The 14,231-nt window shown below is 35.8% G+C and overlaps 1 protein-coding gene across 2 annotated transcripts in view; it reads right to left on the minus strand.

Annotated features, from left to right (window-relative positions):
- Positions 1 to 237: 237 nt before the first annotated feature.
- Positions 238 to 14,231, minus strand: part of SEMA3A (semaphorin 3A) — a 235,031-nt gene continuing 221,037 nt past the window's right edge. For both annotated transcript variants that reach the window (XM_088054859.1, XM_014255194.2), the window contains 3 exons: positions 11,950 to 12,017; positions 6,069 to 6,211; positions 238 to 4,542 (listed from right to left, as the gene is read on the minus strand). In XM_088054859.1, coding sequence (XP_087910985.1) covers positions 4,087 to 4,542; positions 6,069 to 6,211; positions 11,950 to 12,017 — 667 coding nt within the window. In that variant the 3' untranslated portion in view covers positions 238 to 4,086. The remainder of the gene's footprint in view (positions 4,543 to 6,068; positions 6,212 to 11,949; positions 12,018 to 14,231) is intronic.

Consider the following 14,231-nt stretch of genomic DNA (forward strand, 5'->3'; position numbering starts at 1 on the left):
GCAGCTGTGCCAAAAGATAGGCTGAAGATAAGTTCATGCCTTTCATTTCAGGCTTATTAGTTTGTAGTCTTCAAAAAAGAAACAAAAAAAGCCATTAATACAAATAGCAATCCTTCTGGCCTTATAAACAGAGCTCATACACATTGATAGCATTATATTGGCAACAATGCACTCCATATGCTCATGAAGGTTACAGGGCACATTTCTGTGTAAACAGTCAAGACACTGAACTTCAAATATTTGGAAGAAATGTTTATTTAACAACTGAATACATGCTAAAAGAAATAATTTACAGCAGCAGTTTCATTACACTTTCTCTCCAGTTTTTTAGTTCCCATCTGAATTGAAGTGATAAATACAGAAGTGGAATTATTTACTACGCAGTGAGGAATGCGTTTAAAGAATAAGCGCATAACTCGGACACTGATATAGAAAATAAACCACCTTATAACCTTTGTGGCAAAATCTTGCATTTTAGTATTTTTCTGAACACACCAAAATGGAGTACCTCTAGATAACAGTACTTTACACTGTACCTCCTTATCTAGTCAAAAATATTTACATCTCTTTTGACTAATGTGTAGGTAGCAAAAACTGAACTATTAAACACATATCATTGATATTCACTAAATAATACATAAAAAAGAACAGTAAATGCGCATTCACATGCATTTAATTTAATTTTTTTACATAGTGACTTTATTGGGTCATGAAGATTTAACTTTGTTTTGCAAAGATGCACATTTTCTCAGTTTGATGTTATAGTTTAATGTAACCATACAGTTTTTAGGAGCCATAGAACAAATTCCCATTTCAGTGATCTGTGCAAGTGCAAAGAGTAAATGAGTAAGAATAAGATTCAATATATTTTTGTTTGTTGCAGATGGATATCTTAAAACAATTGAAAATATATCTTTCTGGTTATAAATGAAATCCTTTATTTCTCTCCAGCTTAAACACAACTTTTTCTAAAGTCTGTAACTAGAGGTTTAGAGGGTTTTATTGGCAATTTACAGAAATACCATTTTAAACTTTATTTTCAAAGTTTATGTCACTTTAATGACATAAATGGGGTTATGAATCTTACTGAAGCTGCAGGGCATCTTTCTATACATTAATTCATTAAGGCCTATGCTTTTTGAAAAAAAGTTCATTTCACATCAGTATTAAATGTTGCTTCAACTTGACCATAACACGAACCTAAAAATCAAAAGTTTCCACTGTTGGCTTGATTTTTTCCCTCTTCTTTACATAAACAAATACAAAAACTTAAACAAGACTACTCATGTCAGTGAGGACTGGGTTGAAGTTCATAAGATAGAATCATATCAATTGTTCAATGAGACTGCCTAGTCATGGTAAAAATGTTGCAACTTCTGTAATTTTGTTCCCACAGGTTAACTTTCTCAGTATAGAAAAACATACCTTAGAATTCTGACTTTATTTGTTTCCTCTTCAGGAGTTGTGAAAAAGGATGGTTCTGGTTCATTTTTTTTGTAGCCAGTTGCTATAGAACCAGTTGCTATGAACATGGAAGAGAAAAAAAGTTACATAGCAATTCCATGAATCTGTAAAAAAGGAAAAGTGATTTGGAATCTATTCAAATCAATCTGTATTTTTCCCACTGAATTCTCTGAGGTTCATTTTAAAACTGTTTTCCTTTGTAAAAAAGAGTATTGTAGTAACTAGATGGTAAACAACTGCCCTTCACAAAAGGCTAAAGAATGTTCTGTGATTAAAATTAAATAATTCACTTGACAAGAGTGCTCAGAAATTAACCATAAGCTGAGCTGAAAAATTAATACTTCTTTACAGAAAATCACATAATTGAACATATGTTTTAATTCCTCCACATTCAGCACATCATGAAATAATGGGAATTTACTAACATACTGAAGTTCACAAAAGTCAGGTTAAACACAAGAGAGACTTAAAGCTGCATTAAAAATAAATTCCCAAGTGCTTTCTTAAATCATGGCCCTACAGCCTTGTCCTAGCCTATTCAATGTTTTGTTTTGTTTTTGTTTTTTTTCCTAAAGAATTAAATGACAAAAAAATCCTGCAAGTTCATCCCCTCCAAAGAATTCAAAGGAGACTGGAGTAACTCGGCTGTTCGTGCAAATCCAATTTCTGTGGAGGCAAGAAGCCAAGGCTTCACTAAGCAGAAGGATACATGAATTACTGAGTGGCAAGGAGACTGGGGCACATTGTGAGAGATGCTGTCGCAGCAGTTGTGTTTTATTGTATCTGATAAGGTTTATTGATAGTGTAGCAATAAATTGATAAATTAAATACCACAGAGTGAATAACAACAAAACAGATCAGTCATCAGTGCAGATACAATTTTATATAAAAGCTCCTTTAGCAAACTAAGGATTTTGTTCTAGTAATTTTCCCCACAATGACATTACGTGAAATCATGTCATTTACAGACTCTACCAAGGTAAAATATGGGAGGCCGGAGAAAGATGATCTCAAAAGAACTGGACACCATAGAACTGGGGACCAAAGGCACATCTGTGCTGAGGTGAATAAATCCACAACTTATAACCCTAAACTGACACTCATGATGCAAGTGCATTGTCTGTTTTACCCTGTTGCTCTCCTGTATATAGAATCAGACAGAAGTGCAGGACCAAATTTTCTGTTAGTATAAACTAATATTAAGCTGAACTTCACCAAATCACTACTTCAGCAGATTTCACCCTCAGATAAAACTGTCCCTCAGATCTTAAAACAGGGAGCTGGCTTTGGGGTTGTTATTTAAGTGGCCTAGTGCTGTTTCTTTGCATTTCGGTGATCTGGCCCACAGAAAGAACAGAGCACTGAGAGTCAGTAGTGTGGGAAAATCCCTACCACAGAGCTGGGAACACAACTCCTTAAACTGAATGTGAGCTTTGCTCATGGATATATGACAGTCTATGAGCATCAGTATTTAAATATTAGCATTCACAAATACGAACCAAGAAAGCAAGAGTGTAATTAGCAGAGGGTATTTTAATGCTATTTGTTTTTTTTAATTAAAAAAAATATACAACTGAAAATCAATGCTCTCCTCTTCATTGGTTCAAACTATAGCAAGGTATTATACAAGTCGAATAATTTCAAATACCATACTTAGAGAAACAGAATGCAGAATACTTCCATGCTATACAGTGACTTTCATGTTAAAATAGCTTAGTTTTAAAATTGCTTTGAAGTTAGGTGTCATATAGATTACTGACAGGGGAGAGGCTAACTGCAGTGTGACCAGCTCCCCTGGAAGTTTTCCCAAACAAGAGAGTAAAGCAGTCATAATTGGAAGTTATCTTTTTTCCTCTAAACCAATAATTAGAAAGTACAACATTTCTAAGACAAAAAGTCTAATCTATTTTAGAAGGGAGTTAATGTTTGCTGCATATTTTTTCATGGTACATTTAAATTATACTTTTAATAAAATACATCTTTAGATCAAAGCTGTAAGAAGTCATCAGTAGTAGGCCAGTGTACTCCACATTTTTTTTTCTTCCAGATGATGGATGGCTTATGTTGTTCAGATTTCCACAATCAATCTCATTCAATATTGATTTTCTTCTTCTAGTACATATAAACAGGAGAACTGGTAGACAAAACAAGAACAAAATCCTTGTGTCCAATCACGTGTTTAGACGTTCATCAGCTTAATGAGTTCATGCAGTTTTATATGAGTCTAGAAATGGTAGTGCTGATGATGAAAGGTGGGGCTTGTTTTTCTCTTCTGTAAGATGACAGCATGAAATACAGCATTTTCTTTATATCTCCATCAAAAGAGAAAGCAAAACTTGCCTGCTGAATGCTTGCAGAAGTTTTTGAGCAGTAAGCTAGGTCCAGGCGAGTTATCATCCTTGAAACTCTGGTCTTTCTGGTCTTAGAATCAGAGCAGAGAGGAAGGACTTGCCAGGAAAGTTAGAAATGGATTTTATTTAAATCTAGTGGAAACTGTTTGAACTTTCCACTCTTGTAAACATCCACATAATGCCATGAAAAAGTTCATGAATATTGCATTTTTTTCCAGTTATCTGTCTATACAAGTTTCTACTTGGATGAGGTTCCTAGAGGTAATGTAGCTCAGACACTACGTGGTGCCCTCTCAAATTCATGGGTCCTCCTGTTTCTACCTTTTTTATTCTCTTGTAGGTGCTTCCACTTATTTGTGTTCACCTGCGCATTGGCAGGCCTTTGCCGGCGCTGTTTGCGGTCTCTTTTCCAAACCTGCTCACAGAACTCATCCATTGTGTTGAGATTGGGGTGGTTGATCAGCTGCATGAAGTCTCTGTACCAGATCTTTTGGCTGGGGGTCATGCTGTTGGTCGCATCCTTCATCTTGGAGCCATCACCATCTTCTTCTTTATGGAGCAGCTCTTCCAGGTGGTCGTTATCGATCACTTCAAGGGTCACCTTCAGCAAGGTTTGCATGAAGCCGTGCTCCACAGCATGGCAAAAATAAACACCAGAGTCTCTCCGGTGAAGACTTCGTAGCAATAGGCCCTGTTCTGTCCGGATCATGTGATCATTCACTTTTATCTGTATTGGGAAAAAGTGGTAATTTCAATAGTTATTTTTCATATATGTGCCACACTGTCCTCGAACCATGCTCCTTCTTTATTATTGCTCCTTTTAACTGGTAAGACTTGGCCAAGAATTCCCAAATCCAAAAAAATGGAAAACCCTTTGCCAGTCTTCTGTTATCGTGAAAGGCTCAAATATTTTGGAAAAACTGATATAATGCAAGAGTTTGGGGAATTAGGAATTTACTCCTTATTAACTACTCCTGCTGAACAAAGATCTGTTTCAGCTATGTCAGATGGAGTTGCTGGAAAGATTACAGAAGATCTGAGCCTGTAATCAGCAGAGCAACATGGATTCATTTGGCTGTGTTACTGAGGTCTCATTCCCCACTATCTTTTAGTCAAATCTAGATCCATCTGCAGGAGAGGTTCTTTGTTTTCCTATTGTTCCTTACTACAAACACCCTCATGCACAGAAGTGGGTTCTGCCTAAGTTGAAAATTTACAAACAAGCAACTAAGGATCAAATTTCAATTATATAATATTTATAATTGAATTGAAATTATAATATCCAAAAGCAGCTGTTCAAAATACTGTTTTTTTCTGAATTAATTAATATCCAGAATGTAACTTCATTCTCTGAAAGCAGGTTGCTACGGACAGAAAGGGCACAAACCTGTTTCCTGTTTTCTCACCGAGAATAAATTCTTAATAATTTACTACTTATGCAAATAAAACAAAAATATTTAAAGCAGCTAATGTAACTATTCTGAACATACTTTAAATATATTTATGTATACTTACAAATATTTCAATGCAACAAAAAAAGTTTTTATTCCTTAGCTTGACCTCTCTACCTACCGGAGTAGATTGTTCTCTTAAGATACGTGTGACCTGGCTTGACACAACTTGAAAACTTGGGTGATTAATAACATAAGAATGTTGGTGACAAGAGGAGAAAAAGAAAGTATCAGCTTAGTGTAATGCCAGCAGGGAAAATAAGTGTTTCTGCCTTTATGAATACTGCTTCTGATGAAAATAAAATTTTCATACTCTTGTGTCCACTACAGTTCTCAGTTCTTCATTCTGACTCTGTTACCTGCAGTAAAGTCTCAGGGCATGGAGCACATGCTAGACTGCTCTTCAGTCAAACAATGATTAGGGGAAAGCAGTTAAGCTTTTTCTCAAAGGCAATTTTAAGGCCTTTGTGATATTTAAGTTTGTAGAATCTTTGTATGATATCTCAGGTGACAGAATGCTACCTTTTTCTGTTTCTGGTATCTCTTATGCAAGCCAGTGTGTTTTGCAGGGAGTCTGAGCAAGGAGAGGATGTGAATGCTTGCTGCTGTAACAATCTGTAAAACCTATTAGGGAGCTTACAGGATTTTATGGTAATAAGACTGAGAATATGCTGAAGAACAATGGAAATCATGTATTCCAGAGAAGTGCTGCTCGACTAAAATTATTCTGGGAAAGACTCAGAATGAAGTCTGTCTTTAGAGAGAAAAGTGGTTGCATCTCTTTTTTTTTTTCCTGCTGTACCTCTTCTTTGCGATCATCATTTTGCTTCTGGAATTGCCAGTAGACTACGGCACGCTGAGATTTTGGACTGCACTCAAGGAAAGTGCTGCTATTCTCTACTCCATAGATAATCTTTTCCTCCAGGACCTGACCACTTGGGTTATCTGTAAAGCATGAAAGAAAAAAGGAAAAAAAAAAAATTACCAGGAAACCAACCCTTAATTGCTAAGTAATTTTTTTTTGTTTAGATTTTGGGCTTGTTTAAAATGTTTAAAGATCAAAACTTTAAAAAAGCTTCCCCCATACCATTATACCATTTGAAAAATCTCCATCAACACCTCTATCTTTATAAACCATGGTAGGTTTTTTGGTTAACTGTTTGTTGTTTTTTTTTTAATTGTATTTTAAATCCTAACAGCTGTTAGCATCTCAGTATGTGAAGTTAATGAATTTAATTGTGAAATTTTGTGTAAGCCTCATTATTATTCATCAGGGAAAACATCTAGGACACGACAAGAATTTGTAATAGCAAACTGTATGTGAAATGAGAAAACTCAGGGTGTAGTTGCAGAATGTTTGTAACAATGCCTCCTGGACTCTATGGTCGTAATGCTTTAGAGCAAAATAATAAAACATGAGGCTATTTAAAAGTAGCATAATGTGTTTAGATTATATGGCACTACAGTTTGCTGAAGCTGTTAATGACCAGGAATAATGTTTTTGAGGAAACAATCTTCAATTAATCATTTCCTCTCATACTGATATAATTTATGGTAATGAGGTTAATAAAGCAGTCATTATGGGAGGGGAAAAAGAAAGTTAAATAAATTACTTCCTTTTGTAACAACAATGTTTCAAGATATTCATCAACTTGCTAGAAATATCACATTGCTATAGGACTAACATGGTATTTGATTCTTCTCCAATACCGCAGAGGCTTTAAGGCATCGTGTTTCAACTCTCCACCTTAGCTCTTTAAAATGCTGGTGTGGACTTAAGTGGCAACAGAACAATAATCCTGAAGAGTAGACGAGGAGGAAGGGGTGGGTAGGCTGTTTAACACTGTGTTGATCTCATGGGGTTTCCTGACTCCTTGCCATTCTTTGTCTTTCTTTCCATTTTTCACATTTGATTTTTAGCACTGGAAATCTTTAAGGAACAAGTTTTGATATGCTTTAACAGGAATATTATGTCTATTTAAAACCCCGTCAGAGAAATCCTTTGTCCAGTTTTCTTTGCTCCCAACTGTGCCTTTCTCCTACTGGCCATGTTGTTTAGCAAACACAGGCTGTTTGCTAGATGACTGTGACTAAGGTAAAAGTAAAATTGAGCTCCTAGCCTACCCTGGTACAGAATCACATATGACTTTCAATAATGATTGGCACCCCTGAGAAAGGATGGCAGAAAGGATGTGAAGCAGAATAAGGACTGGTGCTTGCCCAGTTCTCAGAAATCATCAAATGGCCTATTAACACGAAACAAATAGGAAATGGGTTTGCTTGCCTTCCTCTGCTGGATTGTGGAATATGGACTTTTTAACCAAGTGAGTGGGGTGTTCTACTAAAAACAGAGTTAAACAACTTTTATGACATCTCTCATAAATCACATTCCCATGAAGAATGTCAGTACAACTATGGGTTAGGAAGATAGGGATCAGTGGAGGAATGAATTAGAAAGCAAAGGAGCAAGAGAAGGGTAAAACAGCTGGAATAGAATATAGCCAAGGTGGTGAGGTCTGAGATAGAGCACAGGTGAATTTGTGTCATTGAAACAGAGGAACTGGAAGTATGTGAAGAGATTAACTGAATAAAGTGAGAAATTATAAGATAAAGACTGGAAATGATAACTGATGGGTCCAGATTTAACACTGTGAATGGGTGACTGATGTTCTGAACTCTTCTCTTTCAGTTAGATTCTCTAATTAAGGAACAAAATTCACATGTCTGAGCAGGTAGTCAGATATCCTCAGAGAGAAGCTGTTTGATATCTGAACTGGCATCCACAACAGACAGCATATACAGGCTTTCTGCACAAAACACCTAGTAGAAAATATCCCCTTTTATAGCCTGGGACACATATGTTATTGCTCCAGTGATGTGTTTCTGTGAAATACTGATTTACAGACTCCCATAGTGAAGGATGGAAACACAGGGATTTCACCCTAGGAAGCATACTCTGTCTCAATTCCCCTCCCAGACTCCCTGAATTGCAATTGCAGAATGGCCCATCTTCAAAAACAGCAATCTGACAGTTCGGGTATTTTGTATTGGAAGTAGGAATATCAAGTCAAATTTCTAAGCCTAAGTGAACTTCGGGTCCTCATCTCCAGCATCCTAAAGAGATGATTTAAACAGCAGATTACTCATTAGGGGGCTTGCAGCTCCATTTCATTATATTTTTCTGAACATAGTTTAGTTCAAGTGATTCATACAGGGGCAGAGCATATGTTATACTGTTCTCATTAGATCCAGGGGAGGCAGTTTTCTAAATCATAAATATCAATATAAAGGACAAAACCAGGTTTGGTAAAAGCCATAGGGCTTTTACCAAAGAAAAGTAACAGCATACAAAAGAAAAGTAGCAGCATATTTTTAAGTATATAGAGAAATTTCTGCAGGAAAACTTAGGTACCTAGAGTGTTCTTAGCATCTAAGAAGCTAGTAATTTGTTTTTTTAGAAACTGTGCACTCTGACACCATTTCAAACTTATATTTTCTTGGATCTGGTCTATGACATTTTAGTCTGTTAGAGAACACCATAGAAAGTGGGTGAAGTCCTCTTTACGTTTCTTCACAGCTGCAGAAAACACAATATGGGTGACACACAATGAGAGAGGAAGCCTTTTAGAGATCCTTCAGTTTCCATTTCCATGACTTGAAGGAGCAGAAGGCAGGTCCAGAAATGTCTATAAAGTTTATGTAATATTGAGCACATGGAGCGCAAGAAAGTAAGCAGTGATGGAATAATCACAGGATCAGGGTGCAGCATTGGGACTGAGAAGCTGAAGAGACTGGATGGAAGAATGAAAGTCTGAGTTGTTCAGAAAAGCAGCTGGAGGAATTAGAAAATTATAGGAGTCATGAAGTTGGTAATGAAATTCAGCCCAAAATCCGGTCTGAAAGCAGTAATTCCCAAAATGAACCCAACAGCAGTATCAGTTTACTACCCTGATAAATATCCTTTAAGTACATAATTTCTGACATAACTGAAGAACTATGAAAGGCTAAGTACTTATACCAAGATTGCTTTGCAGATGAATGAATCTCACAATAGAGTTTAATTCAGAGTGATTCTTTGAACTTCCTCTGGGATAAATCATGCAAAAAAAATAAGTACCTCTACCTCTTCTTTAACAAGTTCTTCTTCAAAAAACCCCAAGCTTGACTTTTTCTTGATAGCTTTAGTATGTTACACTTAAACAAAAATTCTCCTTTAGCTGCCAAAAAGGTGACCATGCTTTTAGATTTAAACATTAATGTCTAGGCAAACGACTGTACAGTGAAGGATCCTCAGCTCCCTCTAATGTTGCTGTGCAGTCATTTTGTACTTTTTATACATTTGCACCAAAGAGCAACTGAAAATGCTACATAAACCTTATTAAAAATATTATTGTTTCAGACTGATTGCAAAGTTGGTTTCTGCAATGTCTTTAAAAGTTATACATTATGACAGTGTTCTTTTTTCATTGTTTTCTTGGTTCACATGGAGAATGAATTGGCATTCCCTGCAAATGAATCTGTAGACAAGGAGTAAATTATTTTTGAGGCTTTTTTTGGCTATAGACAAACCCAATTCTTCATCTGTTGTCCAGGGAACTACTAGACACAAACAAGGAAAGAACTCAGAATAAGCTGACATAGGCAATTTATAGGCCATACAGTCATTGTACTACGCATGATCATGTGTAAATGACAAATAAATATAAGAAAATGTAATAGATTTACAACTCAAGTGATTGAGAGAAAATTTCTTTTAAGACCAATCTAAACTATTCATTATGACAGTGCATCCTTGAATCTAGGATTCAGAACTGCATTCCCTCATTATTTTTTGTAAATTAGTGATCCTTCTAATGCTGTCTTATCTTGTTTCATACTTGCCCTGCTCATATTGGCAAAGCTGTATTAAAACTCCTTTTGATCAGTTCTGACATATAGTAATTTTGTCCAGACCTTGAGTTCTCATGACTGTATTAATGAAAAAACTGCATTTCTGGATTACTGTGAAACTGGATTATTCTCTTCCCTTTGGACAGAAAGTATCTTTTCAGACAAATATGCTTATCAAATATGGGAAGACAAAAACCCAAAGTGTTTTGAAATGCTTTTTTCATCTATGAAAATAAAGAACAGACCTAGAGTTGAATAAAGCACAGCTAGCAACAGTTATAGAACATTAAAATGAACAGACCTGTGGTAGACCAGTTCATAGTTTTGCTCAGGAATAAAATGTTCAGGGACTAAAAATGTAAAGCTAAGAAGTTCTTCTGCTGGTATGAAAATCAATGTTTAGTGCCTGGTAAAACTTTCCTATTGTGGAACTGAAGATCTCATTCTCAATATAAGGATGGTCTTATCTTCACTGTCTAAGTAATACTTGATATCATGCAATGGGAAATTTGTGAGCTTTCTACGAGTCACAATTCACTAAGTTCAAATCTAAACCAGTTGTACATTCATGAATTCTCAAAATGTGACAACTACATACTGACCACAGTCTATTCAAGAACTTTTAAAACTCCTTTTTCCCTCTGGGTAACTTGGCCTGAGTCTGACAATCAGCAGTAAAAAGAAAAGCTATAGTAATCTCAGTTGTGAGTTTCAAATGATTGAAATGAAGATAAACTATTAGTGAAACATATTGGTAGTGAATTATAGCTAACACAAAGGTAAAATTTAGGACTATTTATCATTTTTGCTATTACATGGACTGGAAGGATAAGAGGGTTTTGAGGCATCTCCATTTTCAGTTACCTCCTTATTTTTCACAGTGGTTTAACCCTGAGATTAGGTCAGTTGGTTGGAGCATGGTGCTAAAAACACCAGGGTTGAGGGGTTGAGAATCCCTGTATGGGTCATTCTGTTAAGAGCTGGACTTGATGGGTCCCTTCAAACTCAGAATATTCTGTGCGAAAAGTTCCTGTAAATGTGCCACAACCATGAGGAATCACATTTTTCCAGCAGAGGGAAGCATTGTCTAATGCAATTTCACTTACAGCAAAATGGACATTTTTAATTTTCTAAGTGAAGGTCTTTTGAAAAGTTTGGCAACAAATTAGTAACTGTGAGAAGTTTTTCAGTCAAACAAGTCAAGAAAGAAGGCTGATCAATACACTGTGAAAATGAAACAGCTGACAAAAAAAAGCAAACCAAAATATGTCTAAGAAAACCCATGCTGAAAGCACATGGGTACATGCCTGCTGTAAGAACATCCCGATCTTCAGAGCTTTAAGTGTGAGACCTACAACAAAGGTCACTCCTTATTTTGCCAAAATAGTTACAAACTCATTTGGTTTGTAATTTGACTTGGTTACCATCTTATGCAAACTATGTACAGCATCATGGACATATTTCTTGATGTCATGAAGGAAATAGAATTATTTTCTGATATAATATGCCTAGTGTGATGGTGTGATATTATCAGGGATGAGAAGTAGGAAAATTAGAATGCTTAAACTGTTTAGCTGAAGGAAAAAAAAAATCCAAAAATCACAAACCCAAATAGACTACAGTGTCTGATCCAGGCCATTGTAAGCTATCTAAATTGGGATAATGATGTATTATAGTCATCTTTTGCAGATGTTCGAGACAATTTCACCAACAGATCATTCACGTTTCCTACTTGTGCACAGTCTGTAAATTACATTCCAATTAGCTGCACTTCAGTCGTGCCCATAACTCACTGTGATGCTGCAGGTCTGAGCAGTGGGTGAGTGGGTCCCCATTTCGGATGTCTTGTCGTCTGGTGCGCCTGCAAAGATCACGTTTGATATCTGTTAGTGCCCTTCTCAGCCCTCAACAGCAACAAATGGAACATTTATATAATTACAGAGGTCACAAGTGCACCTAAATAACACTGGGAAGGAAATCATATTGTTATTACTATATTCTGTGCATTACCATTTTGTAGAATCAGGCTTTACTCTAACAGATGAAGTCTTCAGAAACTGGTAAATACATAACTCTTGTACCGAGATACTAAATAAATAAAGAACGTTTAATGCTAATTATTAGTATTAAATAAATACCAAATAAAATAAAAAATGAAGTTTATTTTAACTGTGTGGGCAATACTGGTCATAGATGAATTCATTACTTGATTCATAGATACACGGACAGCTGAAGGATTAAAATACATACCGTAGAGTTTTGCATGCATCAAAAGTACACACTTGTGCAAGTACAGAATATTTTGAATACTGCAGCATCTTTTAGATGAAATGTTAAGATTCAGGTGAACCCTTCAGATTAAGGGTGGCTTTGAAAGAATGCTGAAATGTTGGACTTTCTACAAAATCTAAATTAAAAAGCATATATAATTTAAGCCACCATGGATTTCACCAAAACATTTCTGATAAAACCTTTTACAAAACTGTTGGAAATGGTTTTGTCTTTAGAAAAAACAAAATAAAAACTGGAAAAGGAAGATTTTGAAATGTCTATCTTTTGTAGCTTTGGTCTGAATTCTACCTTTGATTGCATCTTCCTATTCAAGTTTTTAACACAGTATATTCTTCTCCCAGTTTGTATTCTACTGGCTCTTTTGAAAAACATATTGATCTGTGCTAAAAAAAATTGTATTTCATTGAAGACAGCTTTTTAATAGAGTTTTGTTTTGCATGTGTTGTTCTCTTTGTCTGCTCCTAGTTTTGTTTAAATAGCTGTGACACAAAATTCAGCTGAGCCAAAGAAAAGCGTTTCATATGAAAAAGAAAGAAAAAAAGGAGGCAAACAAAGATGTGTTTCAAGTGTAAGTACTTTACTTTAGGAATCGGAGAAAGCCTGAGGGCTTGCAAAATTAGAAGAGAACAAAGAGGATTAGGCTGCTGAACAATGCTGCGATTTCAGATTATGGTATCCAGCAACGGATATGCAAAAGTCAAGTAGCCTTGTAAAATGCCCTGTTGGTCACTCCCTTGTGACAACAGCCCACATTTTTAAAAGCCATTGTTCTGCAGCAGAGACCATCTCTCTTTACACCAGCCCTATTTGCAGGCTTCCACTAACAGCCAGCATCAGCACATACCAGGAGTTCTCACAGAGACACAACTGCTCAGCTGAGTCCTCTTGCCTGAAACTTTAACCATACTCTTTTCCACTGAAAGCTACTGAAACATCAAACCTGAAACTAATTACGAGAAGTAAAGCAAAAGCTTGCTTTCTTAAAAAAAAAGAAAATAAGTTAAATGAGCATTTTTATATATTTTTCTAAATAAAAACTTTTTTAAAACTATGATTTAGGACATCTTAGCATACTTTAGTAAGAAGGAGTCTTCTAAGAATGATACATGATTAAAAGAAGTACGAATCATAGTTTCCACTATCTTCACAATACTCATTACCAATGATAAAATCAAACCCAAGATATAAAGAACCATAAAATTTTGCTACCCTTTCCTAAATTTTGAAACAGCATATTTTTAGGATACAACTTGTAAAAAAGAAGTCTGTGGAAAGACTCATATTACTGTCAATGGAGTCTGAATGAAATGTTTAGTTGGAATCTCAGGAAAATGTCGCACATATCACCATTGTATCAACAAAATGATTTATGAAATATGAACCAGAACACATCTGCGTGGGGTAAAGTGAAGTGGTCACACTACAGGAGCTCTGAACTGTCATTTTGACTTGTAAAATACACAAAGAAGGTAAAGCAAATAAAATCATGGCTTATGAAATCTCATTAAAAAAAAAACAAAACAAAACCCCAAACCCTAAACTCAGCTATTAGTAAAGCATCTGTACAATTGCCTCAGGAATCTATTTTCCCAATATTTCTGGAACCTAAAATTACAAGGTTTTATTATTAGGAAAATATTCACATTTAAGCTGTTTCCAGCATTGCTGATTTTGTCATCGATGCATTCTGAGCTGGCTTGAGGCAATGTACAGCAGGGACCAGGTGATCAGAGGATCCTCTCTCCCTGTAACACAGATCTCTACTCTGCTGCTGCTGCCCAGG

The sequence above is a fragment of the Pseudopodoces humilis genome, chromosome 5 (assembly GCF_049639895.1).
Source record: "Pseudopodoces humilis isolate 2021_Gansu_Grassland_sample_001 chromosome 5, ASM4963989v1, whole genome shotgun sequence".
NCBI classification, from domain to species: domain Eukaryota; kingdom Metazoa; phylum Chordata; class Aves; order Passeriformes; family Paridae; genus Pseudopodoces; species Pseudopodoces humilis.